The 17,371-nt window shown below is 55.0% G+C and overlaps 1 protein-coding gene across 2 annotated transcripts in view; it reads left to right on the top strand.

The window, feature by feature from the left end:
• The first annotated feature begins 106 nt into the window (after window positions 1-106).
• The window catches only part of kif22 (kinesin family member 22), a 181,022-nt gene continuing 163,757 nt past the window's right edge, over window positions 107-17,371 (top strand). For both annotated transcript variants that reach the window (XM_041182173.1, XM_041182172.1), the window contains exons 1-2: window positions 107-202; window positions 2,749-2,933. In XM_041182173.1, coding sequence (XP_041038107.1) covers window positions 2,761-2,933 — 173 coding nt within the window. In that variant the 5' untranslated portion in view covers window positions 107-202; window positions 2,749-2,760. The remainder of the gene's footprint in view (window positions 203-2,748; window positions 2,934-17,371) is intronic.

Genomic DNA, 17,371 nt, shown 5'->3' with positions numbered 1-17,371 from the left:
GGACCAATGGGAAAGGGGGCTCAGGGTGACGGACAGAGGAGCAGCCAATCGGATGCGGCGGGAGGTGGGCGTAGCGGGAAGGGGATTGGCTAAGGAAGGGAGGGAGGGAGGGAGGAAGGGAGGGGAGCGCGGCCGATTTGAATCGAGCGGCGGTTGGAGCGGGAGAAGCGGGAGAAGGTTCCAGAAAGAAGCGGGAAAGGCGGTAAAAAAAATCACCAAAAATCTCCCTCAGCGCTGACCCTCCGACAGTGCGGCTCTCCCTCAGCACTGACCCTCCCACAGTGCGGCTCTCCCTCAGCACTGACCCTCCGACAGTGCGGCTCTCCCTCAGCACTGACCCTCCCACAGTGCGGCTCTCCCTCAGCACTGACCCTCCGACAGTGCGGCACTCCCTCAGCACTGACCCTCCGACAGTGCGGCGCTCCCTCAGCACTGACCCTCCGACAGTGCGGCTCTCCCTCAGCGCTGACCCTCCGACAGTGCGGCTCTCCCTCAGCGCTGACCCTCCCACAGTGCGGCACTCCCTCAGCACTGACCCTCCGCACTGACCCTCCCTCAGCACTGACCCTCCGACAGTGCGGCTCTCCCTCAGCACTGACCCTCCCACAGTGCGGCTCTCCCTCAGCACTGACCCTCCGACAGTGCGGCTCTCCCTCAGCGCTGACCCTCCGACAGTGCAGCACACCCTCAGCACTGACCCTCCGACAGTGCGGCTCTCCCTCAGCACTGACCCTCCGACAGTGCGGCTCTCCCTCAGCGCTGACCCTCCGACAGTGCGGCGCTCCCTCAGCGCTGACCCTCCGACAGTGCAGCACTCCCTCAGCGCTGACCCTCCGACAGTGCGGCTCTCCCTCAGCACTGACCCTCCGACAGTGCGGCTCTCCCTCAGCACTGACCCTCCGACAGTGCGGCTCTCCCTCAGCGCTGACCCTCCGACAGTGCAGCACTCCCTCAGCACTGACCCTCCGACAGTGCGGCTCTCCCTCAGCACTGACCCTCCGACAGTGAGGCTCTCCCTGGGCACTGACCCTCCGACAGTGCGGCTCTCCCTCAGCACTGACCCTCCGACAGTGCGGCTCTCCCTCAGCACTGACCCTCCGACAGTGCGGCTCTCCCTCAGCACTGACCCTCCGACAGTGCGGCGCTCCCTCAGCGCTGACCCTGTGACAGTGCGGCTCTCCCTCAGCACTGACCCTCCGACAGTGCGGCTCTCCCTCAGCACTGACCCTCCGACAGTGCGGCGCTCCCTCAGCACTGACCCTCCGACAGTGCGGCTCTCCCTCAGCACTGACCCTCCCACAGTGCGGCGCTCCCTCAGCACTGACCCTCCCACAGTGCGGCTCTCCCTCAGCACTGACCCTCCGACAGTGCGGCTCTCCCTCAGCACTGACCCTCCCACAGTGCGGCGCTCCCTCAGCACTGACCCTCCGACCGTGCGGCTCTCCCTCAGCACTGACCCTCCGACATTGCGGCTCTCCCTCAGCACTGACCCTCCGACAGTGCGGCTCTCCCTCAGCGCTGACCCTGTGACAGTGCGGCTCTCCCTCAGTACTGACCCTCCGACAGTGCGGCGCTCCCTCAGTACTGACCCTCCGACAGTGCGGCGCTCCCTCAGCGCTGACCCTCCGACAGTGCAGCACACCCTCAGCACTGACCCTCCGACAGTGCGGCTCTCCCTCAGCACTGACCCTGTGACAGTGCGGCTCTCCCTCGGCACTGACCCTCCCTCAGCACTGACCCTCCGACAGTGCGGCTCTCCCTCAGCACTGACCCTCCGACAGTGCGGCTCTCCCTCAGCACTGACCCTCCGACAGTGCGGCTCTCCCTCAGCGCTGACCCTGTGACAGTGCGGCTCTCCCTCAGTACTGACCCTCCGACAGTGCGGCTCTCCCTCAGCACTGACCCTCCGACAGTGCGGCTCTCCCTCGGCACTGACCCTCCCTCAGCACTGACCCTCCGACAGTGCGGCTCTCCCTCAGCACTGACCCTCCGACAGTGCGGCTCTCCCTCAGCGCTGACCCTGTGACAGTGCGGCTCTCCCTCAGCACTGACCCTCCGACAGTGCGGCTCTCCCTCAGCACTGACCCTCCGACAGTGCGGCGCTCCCTCAGCACTGACCCCCTGACAGTGCGGCTCTCCCTCAGCACTGACCCTCCGACAGTGCGGCTCTCCCTCAGCACTGACCCTCCGACAGTGCGGCTCTCCCTCAGCACTGACCCTCCGACAGTGCGGCTCTCCCTCAGCACTGACCCTCCGACAGTGCGGCTCTCCCTCAGCGCTGACCCTCCCTCAGCACTGACCCTCCGACAGTGCGGCTCTCCCTCGGCACTGACCCTCCCTCAGCGCTGACCCTCCGACAGTGCGGCTCTCCCTCAGCGCTGACCCTCCCTCAGCGCTGACCCTCCCTCCGCGCTGACCCTCCCTCGGCGCTGACCCTCCCTCGGCGCTGACCCTCCCTCGGCGCTGACCCTCCCTCGGCGCTGACCCTCCCTCGGCGCTGACCCTCCCTCGGCGCTGACCCTCCCGCGGCGCTGACCCTCCCGCGGCGCTGACCCTCCCGCGGCGCTGACCCTCCCTCAGCACTGACCCTCCGACAGTGCGGCACTCCCCCGGCGCTGACCCTCCCCCGGCGCTGACCCTCCCCCGGCGCTGACCCTCCCTCGGCGCTGACCCTCGCGGTGAACCTGCTCCTCACGGTGGGTGCAAGTGTGTTTCTCTCTCTCTCTCTCTCTCTCTCTCCCCCCTCAGTTGCAGCTGACCATGTCCGGCCCCCCGAAGAAGCCAGCCCAGCGCCAGGTCCAGGTGGTCGTGCGGCTTCGCCCTTACCAGCTTGACGAGGACGGCCAGCGCCAGGGCGCTTGCGTGCGCGGCGTCGACACCCGCACGCTGGAGATCGTCAACTGGAGGAACCGGTCCGAGTCCGTGCACTACAAGTGAGAGGCCCGCCCCGTCGGCACGGGAAAACCCCGGGGACACGCTGACCCCCTTCACACACCGTCTCTCCCAGGCCGCTGCGCTCCCCGGGTCTGGCTGGGCCGAAGTCCCCGCCCCGTCCTCAGACCCGAGCACCTTACCGCTCGCCTTTCACGACCCGGCCTGGTTACGCAGACAGCGCTGCCGGAATCGGTAGCGATGGCTCCTCACACTCACCGAGTGCTGCCTGTCCCTAGGCGGTCTCTGCCCCAAATACGTTGGGTCATGTCTGTCACTATCACACTGGGGTACAGTACTGGTGGGGACGGATCTGTCACTGTATAACACTGGGGTACAGTACTGGTGAGGACGGGTCTGTCACTGTATAACACTGGGGTACAGTACTGGTGGGGACGGGTCTGTCACTGCATAACACTGGGTACAGTACTGGTGGGGACGGGTCTGTCACTGTATAACACTGGGGTACAGTACTGGTGGGGACGGGTCTGTCACTGTATAACACTGGGGTACAGTACTAGTGGGGACGGGTCTGTCACTGTATAACACTGGAGTAGAGTACTGGTGGGGACGGGTCTGTCACTGTATAACACTGAGGTACAGTACTGTTCGGGACGGGTCTGTCACTGTAAAGCACTGGTGTACGGTACTGATGTGGACGGGGCTGTCACTGTATAACACAGGGCTACAGTGATGGTGGGGACAGGTCTGTCACTGTATAACACTGGGCTACAGTACTGGTGGGGACGGGTCTGTCACTGTATAACACTGGGGTACAGTACTGGTGGGAACAGGTCTGTCACTGTATAACACTGGGGTACAGTACTGTTGGGTTTGGGGCTGTCACTGTAAAGCACTGGTGTACGGTACTGGTGGGGACGGGGCTGTCACTGTATAACACAGGGCTACAGTGATGGTGGGGACAGGTCTGTCACTGTAAAGCACTGGGGTACAGTACTGGTGGGGACAGGTCTGTCACTGTATAACACTAGGGTGCAGTACTGTTGGGGATGGGGCTATCACTGTAAAGCACTGGTGTACGGTACTGTTGGTGACGGGTCTGTCACTGTATAACACAGGTACAGTACTCGTGGGGAAGGGTCTGTCACTGTATAACACTGGGGTACAGTACTGGTGGGGACAGGTCTGTCACTGTATAACACTGGGGTGCAGTACTGGCGGAGACGGATCTGTCACTGTATAACACTGGGCTACAGTACTGGTGGGGACAGGTCTGTCACTGCATAACACTGGGGTGCAGTACTGGTGGAGACGGATCTGTCACTGTATAACACTGGGGTACAGTACTGGCGGGGATTGGTCAGTCACTGCATCACACTGGGGTACAGTACTGGTGGGGACGGGTCTGTCACTGTATAACACGAGTACAGTACTGGTGGGGACAGGTCTGTCAGTGTATAACACTGGGGTACAGTACTGGTGGGGACGGGTCTGTCACTGTATAACACTGGGGTACTGTACTGGTGGGGATGGGTCTGTCACTGTATAACACTGGGGTACAGTACTGGTGGGGATGGGTCTGTCACTGTATAACACTGGAGTACAGTACTGGTGGGGACAGGTCTGTCACTGTATAACACTGGGCTACAGTACTGGTGGGGACAGGTCTGTCACTGTATAACACTGGGGTACAGTACTGGTGGGGACAGGTCTGTCACTGTATAACACTGGGGTACAGTACTGGTGAGGACGGGTCAGTCACTGTATAACACTGGGGTACAGCACTGGTGGGGACAGGTCTGTCACTGTATAACACTGGGGTACAGTACTGGTGGGGACAGGTCTGTCATTGTATAACACTGGGCTACAGTACTGGTGGGGACAGGTCTGTCACTGTATAACACTGGGCTACAGTACTGGTGGGGACAGGTCTGTCAATGTATAACACTGGGCTACAGTACTGGTGGGGACAGGTCTGTCGCTGTATAACACTGGGGTGCAGTGCTGGTGGGGTCGGGTCTGTCACTGTATCACACTGGGGTACAGTACTGGTGGGGACGGGTCTGTCACTGTATAACACTGGGCTACAGTACTGGTGGGGACAGGTCTGTCACTGTATAACACTGGGGTACAGTACTGGTGGGGACAGGTCTGTCACTGTAAAGCACTGGGATGCAGTACTGGTGGGGACGGGTCTGTTACTGTATAACACTGAGGTACTGTACTGGTGGGGACGGGTCTGTCACTGTAAAGCACTGGTGTACAGTACTGTTGGGGGCGGGTCTGTCACTGTATAACACTGAGGTACAGTACTGGTGGGGACTGGTCTGTCACTGTATAACACTGGGGTACAGTACTGGTGGGGACGGGTCTGTCACTATCACACTGGGGTACAGTACTGGTGGTGACAGGTCTGTCTCTGTATAACACTGGGGTACAGTACTGGTGGTGACAGGTCTGTCTCTGTATAACACTGGGGTACAGTACTGGTGGTGACAGGTCTGTCACTGTATAACACTGGGGTACAGTACTGGTTGGGACAGGTCTGTCACTGTATAACACTGGGGTACAGTACTGGTGGGGTCAGGTCTGTCACTGTATAACACTGGGGTACAGTACTGGTGGGGACGTGTCTGTCACTGTATAACACTGGGGTACAGTACTGGTGGAGATGGGTCAGTCAGTGTATAACACCGGAGCACAGTACTGGTGGGGATAGGTCTGTCACTGTATAACACGGGTACAGTAGTGGTGGGGACAGGTCTGTCACTGTATAACACTGGGGTACAGTACTGGTGGGGACAGGTCTGTCACTGTATATCACTGGGGTACAGTACTGGTGGGGATGGGTCTGTCACTATCACACTGGGGTACAGTACTGGTGGGGACGGGTCTGTCACTGTATAACACGGGTACAGTACTGGTGGGGACAGGTCTGTCACTATAACACTGGGATACAGTACTGGTGGGGACGGGTCTGTCACTGTATAACACGGGTACAGTAGTGGTGGGGACTGGTCTGTCACTGTATAACACTGGGGTACAGTACTGGTGGGGACAGGTCTGTCACTGTATAACACTGGGGTGCAGTACTGGTGGGGACGGGTCTGTCACTGTATAACACTGGGGTACAGTACTGGTGGGGACAGGTCTGTCACTGTATAACACTGAGGTACAGTACTGTTGGGGACGGGTCTGTCACTGTATAACACTGGGGTACAGTACTGGTGGGGACAGATCTGTCACTGTTTCACACTGTGGTACAGTACTGGTGGGGACAGGTCTGTCACTGTATAACACGGGTACAGTACTGGTGGGGACAGGTCTGTCACTGTATAACACTGGGGTACAGTACTGGTGGGGACAGGTCTGTCACTGTATAACACTGGGGTGCTGTACTGGTGGGGACGGGTCTGTCACTGTATAACACTTGGGTACAGTACTGGTTCGGACAGGTCTGTCACTGTATAACACTGAGGTACAGTACTGTTGGGGACGGGTCTGTCACTGTATAACACTGGGGTACAGTACTGGTGGGGACAGGTCTGTCACTGTTTCACACTGTGGTACAGTACTGGTGGGGACAGGTCTGTCACTGTATAACACGGGTACAGTACTGGTGGGGACAGGTCTGTCACTGTATAACACTGGGGTACAGTACTGATGGGAATGGGTCTGTCACTGTATAACACTGGGGTGCAGTACTGGTGGAGACGGATCTGTCACTGTATAACACTGGGGTGCAGTACTGGTGGAGACGGATCTGTCACTGTATAACGCTGGGGTACAGTACTGGCGTGGACAGGTCTGTCATTGTATAACACGGGTACAGTACTGGTGGGGACAGGTCTGTCATTTTATAACACTGTGGTACAGTACTGGTGGGGACAGGTCTGTCATTGTATAACACTGGGGTACAGTACTGGTGGGGACAGGTCTGTCACTGTATAACACTGGGCTACAGTACTGGTGGGGACAGGTCTGTCACTGTAAAACACTGGGGTACAGTACTGGTGGGGACGGGTCTGTCACTATAACACTGGGGTACAGTACTGGTGGGGACAGGTCTGTCATTGTACAACACTGGGCTACAGTACTGGTGGGGACAGGTCTGTCACTGTATAACACTGGGCTACAGTACTGGTGGGGACAGGTCTGTCACTGTATAACACTGGGCTACAGTACTGGTGGGGACAGGTCTGTCGCTATATAACACTGGGGTGCAGTGCTGGTTGGGTCGGGTCTGTCACTGTATAACACTGGGGTACAGTACTGGTGGGGACGGGTCTGTCACTGTATAACACTGGGGTACAGTACTGGTGGGGACGGGTCTGTCACTGTGTAACACTTGGGTACAGTACTGGTGGGAATGGGTCTGTCACTGTAGAACACTGGGGTGCAGTACTGGTGGGGACAGGTCTGTCAGTGTATAACACTGGGGTACAGTACTGGTGGGAATGGGTCTGTCACTGTAGAACACTGGGGTGCAGTACTGGTGGAGACGGATCTGTCACTGTATAACACTGGGGTGCAGTACTGGTGGAGACGGATCTGTCACTGTATAACGCTGGGGTACAGTACTGGCGTGGACAGGTCTGTCATTGTATAACACAGGGGTACAGTACAGGTGGGGACAGGTCTGTCATTGTATAACACTGTGGTACAGTACTGGTGGGGTCAGGTCTGTCACTGTATAGCACTGGGGTACAGTACTGGTGGGGATAGGTCAGTCACTACATAACACTGGGGTACAGTACTGGTGGGGACCGGTCTGTCACTGTATAACACTGGGGTACAGTACTGGTGGGGACAGGTCTGTCATTGTATAACACTGGGGTACAGTACTGGTGGGGACAGGTCTGTCACTGTATAACACTGGGCTACAGTACTGGTGGGGACAGGTCTGTCACTGTATAACACTGTGGTACAGTACTGGTGGGGACAGGTCTGTCACTGTATAACACTGGGGTACAGTACTGGTGGGGACAGGTCTGTCACTGTATAACACTGGGGTACAGTACTGGTGGGGACAGGTCTGTCACTGTATAACACTGGGGTACAGTACTGGTGGGGACAGCTCTGTCACTATAACATTGGGGTACAGTACTGGTGGGGACTGGTCTGTCACTTTATAACACTGGGGTACAGTACTGGTGGGGACAGGTCTGTCACTGTATAACACTGGGGTACAGTACTGGTGGGGACAGGTCTGTCACTGTATAACACGGGTACAGTACTGGTGGGGACAGGTCTGTCACTGTATAACACGGGTACAGTACTGGTGGGGATGTGTCTGTCACTGTATCACACTGGGGTACAGTACTGGTGGGGATGTGTCTGTCACTGTATCACACTGGGGTACAGTACTGGTGGGGATGTGTCTGTCATTGTATAACACTGTGGTACAGTACTGGTGGGGACAGGTCTGTCACTGTATAACACTGGGGTACAGTACTGGTGGGGACAGGTCTGTCATTGTATAACACTGGGCTACAGTACTGGTGGGGACAGGTCTGTCACTGTATAACACTGTGGTACAGTACTGGTGGGGACAGGTCTGTCACTGTATAACACTGGGGTACAGTACTGGTGGGGACAGGTCTGTCACTGTATAACACTGGGGTACAGTACTGGTGGGGACAGCTCTGTCACTATAACATTGGGGTACAGTACTGGTGGGGACCGGTCTGTCACTATATAACACTGGGGTACAGTACTGGTGGGGACAGGTCTGTCACTGTATAACACTGGGGTACAGTACTGGTGGGGACGGGTCTGTCACTGTATAACACTGGGCTACTGTACTGGTGGGGACAGGTCTGTCACTGTATAACACTGGGGTACAGTACTGGTGGGGACAGGTCTGTCACTGTAAATCACTGGGGTACAGTACTGGTGGGGACGGGTCTGTTACTGTATAACACTGAGGTACTGTACTGGTGGGGACGGGGCTTTCTCTGTAAAGCACTGGTGTACAGTGCTGTTGGGGACGGGTCTGTCACTGTATAACACTGAGGTACAGTACTGGTAATGCCGGGGCTGTCACTGTATAACACTGGGGTACAGTACTGGTGGGGACAGGTCTGTCACTGTATAACACTGAGGTACAGTACTGTTGGGGACGGGTCTGTCACTGTATAACACTGGGGTACAGTACTGGTGGGGACAGGTCTGTCACTGTTTCACACTGTGGTACAGTACTGGTGGGGACAGGTCTGTCATTGTATAACACGGGTACAGTACTGGTGGGGACAGGTCTGTCACTGTATAACACTGGGCTACAGTACTGATGGGAATGGGTCTGTCACTGTATAACACTGGGGTGCAGTACTGGTGGAGACGGATCTGTCACTGTATAACACTGGGGTGCAGTACTGGTGGAGACGGATCTGTCACTGTATAACGCTGGGGTACAGTACTGGCGTGGACAGGTCTGTCATTGTATAACACGGGTACAGTACTGGTGGGGACAGGTCTGTCATTGTATAACACTGGGGTACAGTACTGGTGGGGACAGGTCTGTCACTGTATAACACTGGGGTGCAGTACTGGTGGGGACGGGTCTGTCACTGTATAACACTGGGGTACAGTACTGGTGGGGACAGGTCTGTCACTGTATAACACTGAGGTACAGTACTGTTGGGGACGGGTCTGTCACTGTATAACACTGGGGTACAGTACTGGTGGGGACAGGTCTGTCACTGTTTCACACTGTGGTACAGTACTGGTGGGGACAGGTCTGTCACTGTATAACACGGGTACAGTACTGGTGGGGACAGGTCTGTCACTGTATAACACTGGGGTACAGTACTGATGGGAATGGGTCTGTCACTGTATAACACTGGGGTGCAGTACTGGTGGAGACGGATCTGTCACTGTATAACACTGGGGTGCAGTACTGGTGGAGACGGATCTTGTCACTGTATAACGCTGGGGTACAGTACTGGCGTGGACAGGTCTGTCATTGTATAACACGGGTACAGTACTGGTGGGGACAGGTCTGTCATTGTATAACACTGTGGTACAGTACTGGTGGGGACAGGTCTGTCATTGTATAACACTGGGGTACAGTACTGGTGGGGACAGGTCTGTCACTGTATAACACTGGGCTACAGTACTGGTGGGGACAGGTCTGTCACTGTAAAACACTGGGGTACAGTACTGGTGGGGACGGGTCTGTCACTATAACACTGGGGTACAGTACTGGTGGGGACAGGTCTGTCATTGTACAACACTGGGCTACAGTACTGGTGGGGACAGGTCTGTCACTGTATAACAGTGGGCTACAGTACTGGTGGGGACAGGTCTGTCACTGTATAACACTGGGCTACAGTACTGGTGGGGACAGGTCTGTCGCTATATAACACTGGGGTGCAGTGCTGGTTGGGTCGGGTCTGTCACTGTATAATACTGGGGTACAGTACTGGTGGGGACGGGTCTGTCACTGTATAACACTGGGGTACAGTACTGGTGGGGAAGGGTCTGTCACTGTGTAACACTGGGGTACAGTACTGGTGGGAATGGGTCTGTCACTGTAGAACACTGGGGTGCAGTACTGGTGGGGACAGGTCTGTCAGTGTATAACACTGGGGTACAGTACTGCTGGGAATGGGTCTGTCACTGTAGAACACTGGGGTGCAGTACTGGTGGAGACGGATCTGTCACTGTATAACACTGGGGTGCAGTACTGGTGGAGACGGATCTGTCACTGTATAACGCTGGGGTACAGTACTGGCGTGGACAGGTCTGTCATTGTATAACACGGGTACAGTACTGGTGGGGACAGGTCTGTCATTGTATAACACTGTGGTACAGTACTGGTGGGGTCAGGTCTGTCACTGTATAGCACTGGGGTACAGTACTGGTGGGGATAGGTCAGTCACTGCATAACACTGGGGTACAGTACTGGTGGGGACCGGTCTGTCACTGTATAACACTGGGGTACAGTACTGGTGGGGACAGGTCTGTCATTGTATAACACTGGGCTACAGTACTGGTGGGGACAGGTCTGTCACTGTATAACACTGTGGTACAGTACTGGTGGGGACAGGTCTGTCACTGTATAACACTGGGGTACAGTACTGGTGGGGACAGGTCTGTCACTGTATAACACGGGTACAGTACTGGTGGGGACAGGTCTGTCACTGTATAACACGGGTACAGTACTGGTGGGGATGTGTCTGTCACTGTATCACACTGTGGTACAGTACTGGTGGGGATGTGTCTGTCACTGTATAACACTGGGGTACAGTACTGGTGGGGACAGGTCTGTCATTGTATAACACTGTGGTACAGTACTGGTGGGGACAGGTCTGTCACTGTATAACTCTGGGGTACAGTACTGGTGGGGACAGTTCTGTCACTGTATAACACTGGGGTACAGTACTGGTGCGGACAGGTCTGTCACTGTATAACACTGGGGTACAGTACTGGTGGGGACAGGTCTGTCACTGTATAACACTGTGGTACAGTACTGGTGGGGACAGGTCTGTCACTGTATAACACTGGGATACAGTACTGGTGGGGACGGGTCTGTCACTGCATAACACTGTGGTACAGTACTGGTGAGGACGGGTCTGTCACTGTATAACATTGTGGTACAGTACTGGTGGGGCCGGGTCTGTCACTGTAAAGCACTGGGGTACAGTACTGGTGGGGACAGGTCTGTCACTATAACACTGGGGTACAGTACTGGTGGGGACAGGTCTGTCATTGTATAACACTGGGCTACAGTACTGGTGGGGACAGGTCTGTCACTGTATAACACTGGGCTACAGTACTGGTGGGGACGGGTCTGTCGCTATATAACACTGGGGTGCAGTGCTGGTTGGGTCGGGTCTGTCACTGTATAACACTGGGCTACAGTACTGGTGGGGACGGGTCTGTCGCTATATAACACTGGGGTGCAGTGCTGGTTGGGTCGGGTCTGTCACTGTATAACACTGGGGTACAGTACTGGTGGGGACGGGTCTGTCACTGTATAACACTGGGGTACAGTACTGGTGGGGACGGGTCTGTCACTGTATAACACTGGGCTACAGTACTGGTGGGGACAGGTCTGTCAGTGTATAACACTGGGGTACAGTACTGGTAGGGACGGGTCTGTCACTGTATAACACTGGGCTACAGTACTGGTGGGGACAGGTCTGTCACTGTATAACACTGGGGTACAGTACTGGTGGGGACAGGTCTGTCACTGTAAATCACTGGGGTACAGTACTGGTGGGGACGGGTCTGTTACTGTATAACACTGAGGTACTGTACTGGTGGGGACGGGGCTTTCTCTGTAAAGCACTGGTGTACAGTGCTGTTGGGGACGGGTCTGTCACTGTATAACACTGAGGTACAGTACTGGTGGTGCCGGGGCTGTCACTGTATAACACTGGGGTACAGTACTGGTGGGGACAGGTCTGTCACTGTATAACACTGAGGTACAGTACTGTTGGGGACGGGTCTGTCACTGTATAACACTGGGGTACAGTACTGGTGGGGACAGGTCTGTCACTGTTTCACACTGTGGTACAGTACTGGTGGGGACAGGTCTGTCACTGTATAACACTGGGCTACAGTACTGGTGGGGACAGGTCTGTCACTGTATAACACTGGGCTACAGTACTGGTGGGGACAGGTCTGTCACTGTATAACACTGGGCTACAGTACTGGTGGGGACAGGTCTGTCGCTATATAACACTGGGGTGCAGTGCTGGTTGGGTCGGGTCTGTCACTGTATAACACTGGGGTACAGTACTGGTGGGGACGGGTCTGTCACTGTATAACACTGGGGTACAGTACTGGTGGGGACGGGTCTGTCACTGTGTAACACTGGGGTACAGTACTGGTGGGAATGGGTCTGTCACTGTAGAACACTGGGGTGCAGTACTGGTGGGGACAGGTCTGTCAGTGTATAACACTGGGGTACAGTACTGGTGGGAATGGGTCTGTCACTGTAGAACACTGGGGTGCAGTGCTGGTGGAGACGGATCTGTCACTGTATAACACTGGGGTGCAGTACTGGTGGAGACGGATCTGTCACTGTATAACGCTGGGGTACAGTACTGGCGTGGACAGGTCTGTCATTGTATAACACAGGGGTACAGTACTGGTGGGGACAGGTCTGTCATTGTATAACACTGTGGTACAGTACTGGTGGGGTCAGGTCTGTCACTATAGCACTGGGGTACCGTACTGGTGGGGATAGGTCAGTCACTGCATAACACTGGGGTACAGTACTGGTGGGGACCGGTCTGTCACTGTATAACACTGGGGTACAGTACTGGTGGGGACAGGTCTGTCATTGTATAACACTGGGCTACAGTACTGGTGGGGACAGGTCTGTCACTGTATAACACTGTGGTACAGTACTGGTGGGGACAGGTCTGTCACTGTATAACACTGGGGTACAGTACTGGTGGGGACAGTTCTGTCACTGTATAACACTGGGGTGCAGTACTGGTGGGGACAGGTCTGTCACTGTATAACACTGGGGTACAGTACTGGTGGGGACAGGTCTGTCACTGTATAACACGGGTACAGTACTGGTGGGGACAGGTCTGTCACTGTATAACACGGGTACAGTACTGGTGGGGATGTGTCTGTCACTGTATCACACTGGGGTACAGTACTGGTGGGGATGTGTCTGTCACTGTATCACACTGGGGTACAGTACTGGTGGGGATGTGTCTGTCATTGTATAACACTGTGGTACAGTACTGGTGGGGACAGGTCTGTCACTGTATAACACTGGGGTACAGTACTGGTGGGGACAGGTCTGTCATTGTATAACACTGGGCTACAGTACTGGTGGGGACAGGTCTGTCACTGTATAACACTGTGGTACAGTACTGGTGGGGACAGGTCTGTCACTGTATAACACTGGGGTACAGTACTGGTGGGGACAGGTCTGTCACTGTATAACACTGGGGTACAGTACTGGTGGGGACAGCTCTGTCACTATAACATTGGGGTACAGTACTGGTGGGGACCGGTTTGTCACTGTATAACACTGGGGTACAGTACTGGTGGGGACAGGTCTGTCATTGTATAACACTGGGCTACAGTACTGGTGGGGACAGGTCTGTCACTGTATAACACTGTGGTACAGTACTGGTGGGGACAGGTCTGTCACTGTATAACACTGGGGTACAGTACTGGTGGGGACAGGTCTGTCACTGTATAACACTGGGGTACAGTACTGGTGGGGACAGCTCTGTCACTATAACATTGGGGTACAGTACTGGTGGGGACCGGTCTGTCACTTTATAACACTGCGGTACAGTACTGGTGGGGACAGGTCTGTCACTGTATAACACTGGGGTACAGTACTGGTGGGGACAGGTCTGTCACTGTATAACACGGGTACAGTACTGGTGGGGACAGGTCTGTCACTGTATAACACGGGTACAGTACTGGTGGGGATGTGTCTGTCACTGTATCACACTGGGGTACAGTACTGGTGGGGATGTGTCTGTCACTGTATCACACTGGGGTACAGTACTGGTGGGGATGTGTCTGTCATTGTATAACACTGTGGTACAGTACTGGTGGGGACAGGTCTGTCACTGTATAACACTGGGGTACAGTACTGGTGGGGACAGGTCTGTCATTGTATAACACTGGGCTACAGTACTGGTGGGGACAGGTCTGTCACTGTATAACACTGTGGTACAGTACTGGTGGGGACAGGTCTGTCACTGTATAACACTGGGGTACAGTACTGGTGGGGACAGGTCTGTCACTGTATAACACGGGTACAGTACTGGTGTGGACAGGTCTGTCACTGTATAACACGGGTACAGTACTGGTGGGGATGTGTCTGTCACTGTATCACACTGGGGTACAGTACTGGTGGGGATGTGTCTGTCACTGTATAACACTGGGGTACAGTACTGGTGGGGACAGGTCTGTCATTGTATAACACTGTGGTACAGTACTGGTGGGGACAGGTCTGTCACTGTATAACTCTGGGGTACAGTACTGGTGGGGACAGTTCTGTCACTGTATAACACTGGGGTACAGTACTGGTGCGGACAGGTCTGTCACTGTATAACACTGGGGTACAGTACTGGTGGGGACAGGTCTGTCACTGTATAACACTGTGGTACAGTCCTGGTGGGGACAGGTCTGTCACTGTATAACACTGGGATACAGTACTGGTGGGGACGGGTCTGTCACTGCATAACACTGTGGTACAGTACTGGTGAGGACGGGTCTGTCACTGTATAACATTGTGGTACAGTACTGGTGGGGCCGGGTCTGTCACTGTAAAGCACTGGGGTACAGTACTGGTGGGGACAGGTCTGTCACTGTATAACACTGGGGTACAGTACTGGTGGGGACAGGTCTGTCATTGTATAACACTGGGCTACAGTACTGGTGGGGACAGGTCTGTCACTGTATAACACTGGGCTACAGTACTGGTGGGGACGGGTCTGTCGCTATATAACACTGGGGTACAGTACTGTTGGGGACAGGTCTGTCACTGTTTCACACTGTGTACAGTACTGGTGGGGACAGGTCTGTCACTGTATAACACGGGTACAGTACTGGTGGGGACAGGTCTGTCACTGTATAACACTGGGGTACAGTACTGATGGGAATGGGTCTGTCACTGTATAACACTGGGGTGCAGTACTGGTGGAGACGGATCTGTCACTGTATAACACTGGGGTGCAGTACTGGTGGAGACGGATCTGTCACTGTATAACGCTGGGGTACAGTACTGGCGTGGACAGGTCTGTCATTGTATAACACGGGTACAGTACTGGTGGGGACAGGTCTGTCATTGTATAACACTGTGGTACAGTACTGGTGGGGACAGGTCTGTCATTGTATAACACTGGGGTACAGTACTGGTGGGGACAGGTCTGTCACTGTATAACACTGGGCTACAGTACTGGTGGGGACAGGTCTGTCACTGTAAAACACTGGGGTACAGTACTGGTGGGGACGGGTCTGTCACTATAACACTGGGGTACAGTACTGGTGGGGACAGGTCTGTCATTGTACAACACTGGGCTACAGTACTGGTGGGGACAGGTCTGTCACTGTATAACACTGGGCTACAGTACTGGTGGGGACAGGTCTGTCACTGTATAACACTGGGCTACAGTACTGGTGGGGACAGGTCTGTCGCTATATAACACTGGGGTGCAGTGCTGGTTGGGTCGGGTCTGTCACTGTATAACACTGGGGTACATTACTGGTGGGGACGGGTCTGTCACTGTATAACACTGGGGTACAGTACTGGTGGGGACGGGTCTGTCACTGTGTAACACTGGGGTACAGTACTGGTGGGAATGGTTCTGTCACTGTAGAACACTGGGGTGCAGTACTGGTGGGGACAGGTCTGTCAGTGTATAACACTGGGGTACAGTACTGGTGGGAATGGGTCTGTCACTGTAGAACACTGGGGTGCAGTACTGGTGGAGACGGATCTGTCACTGTATAACACTGGGGTGCAGTACTGGTGGAGACGGATCTGTCACTGTATAACGCTGGGGTACAGTACTGGCGTGGACAGGTCTGTCATTGTATAACACAGGGGTACAGTACTGGTGGGGACAGGTCTGTCATTGTATAACACTGTGGTACAGTACTGGTGGGGTCAGGTCTGTCACTGTATAGCACTGGGGTACAGTACTGGTGGGGATAGGTCAGTCACTGCATAACACTGGGGTACAGTACTGGTGGGGACCGGTCTGTCACTGTTTCACACTGGGGTACAGTACTGCTGGGGACAGGTCTGTCACTGTAGAACACTGGGCTACAGTACTGGTGGGGACGGGTCTGTCGCTATATAACACTGGGGTGCAGTGCTGGTTGGGTCGGGTCTGTCACTGTATAACACTGGGCTACAGTACTGGTGGGGACGGGTCTGTCGCTATATAACACTGGGGTGCAGTGCTGGTTGGGTCGGGTCTGTCACTGTATAATACTGGGGTACAGTACTGGTGGGGACGGGTCTGTCACTGTATAACACTGGGGTACAGTACTGGTGGGGACGGGTCTGTCACTGTATAACACTGGGCTACAGTACTGGTGGGGATGTGTCTGTCACTGTATCACACTGTGGTACAGTACTGGTGGGGATGTGTCTGTCACTGTATAACACTGGGGTACAGTACTGGTGGGGACAGGTCTGTCATTGTATAACACTGTGGTACAGTACTGGTGGGGACAGGTCTGTCACTGTATAACTCTGGGGTACAGTACTGGTGGGGACAGTTCTGTCACTGTATAACACTGGGGTACAGTACTGGTGCGGACAGGTCTGTCACTGTATAACACTGGGGTACAGTACTGGTGGGGACAGGTCTGTCACTGTATAACACTGTGGTACAGTCCTGGTGGGGACAGGTCTGTCACTGTATAACACTGGGATACAGTACTGGTGGGGACGGGTCTGTCACTGCATAACACTGTGGTACAGTACTGGTGAGGACGGGTCTGTCACTGTATAACATTGTGGTACAGTACTGGT

The sequence above is a fragment of the Carcharodon carcharias genome (genome assembly GCF_017639515.1).
Source record: "Carcharodon carcharias isolate sCarCar2 chromosome 38 unlocalized genomic scaffold, sCarCar2.pri SUPER_38_unloc_24, whole genome shotgun sequence".
NCBI lineage: Eukaryota > Metazoa > Chordata > Chondrichthyes > Lamniformes > Lamnidae > Carcharodon > Carcharodon carcharias.
The sequence above is the reverse complement of the archived record's forward strand: the minus strand, read 5'-3'. Positions and strand labels throughout refer to the sequence as shown.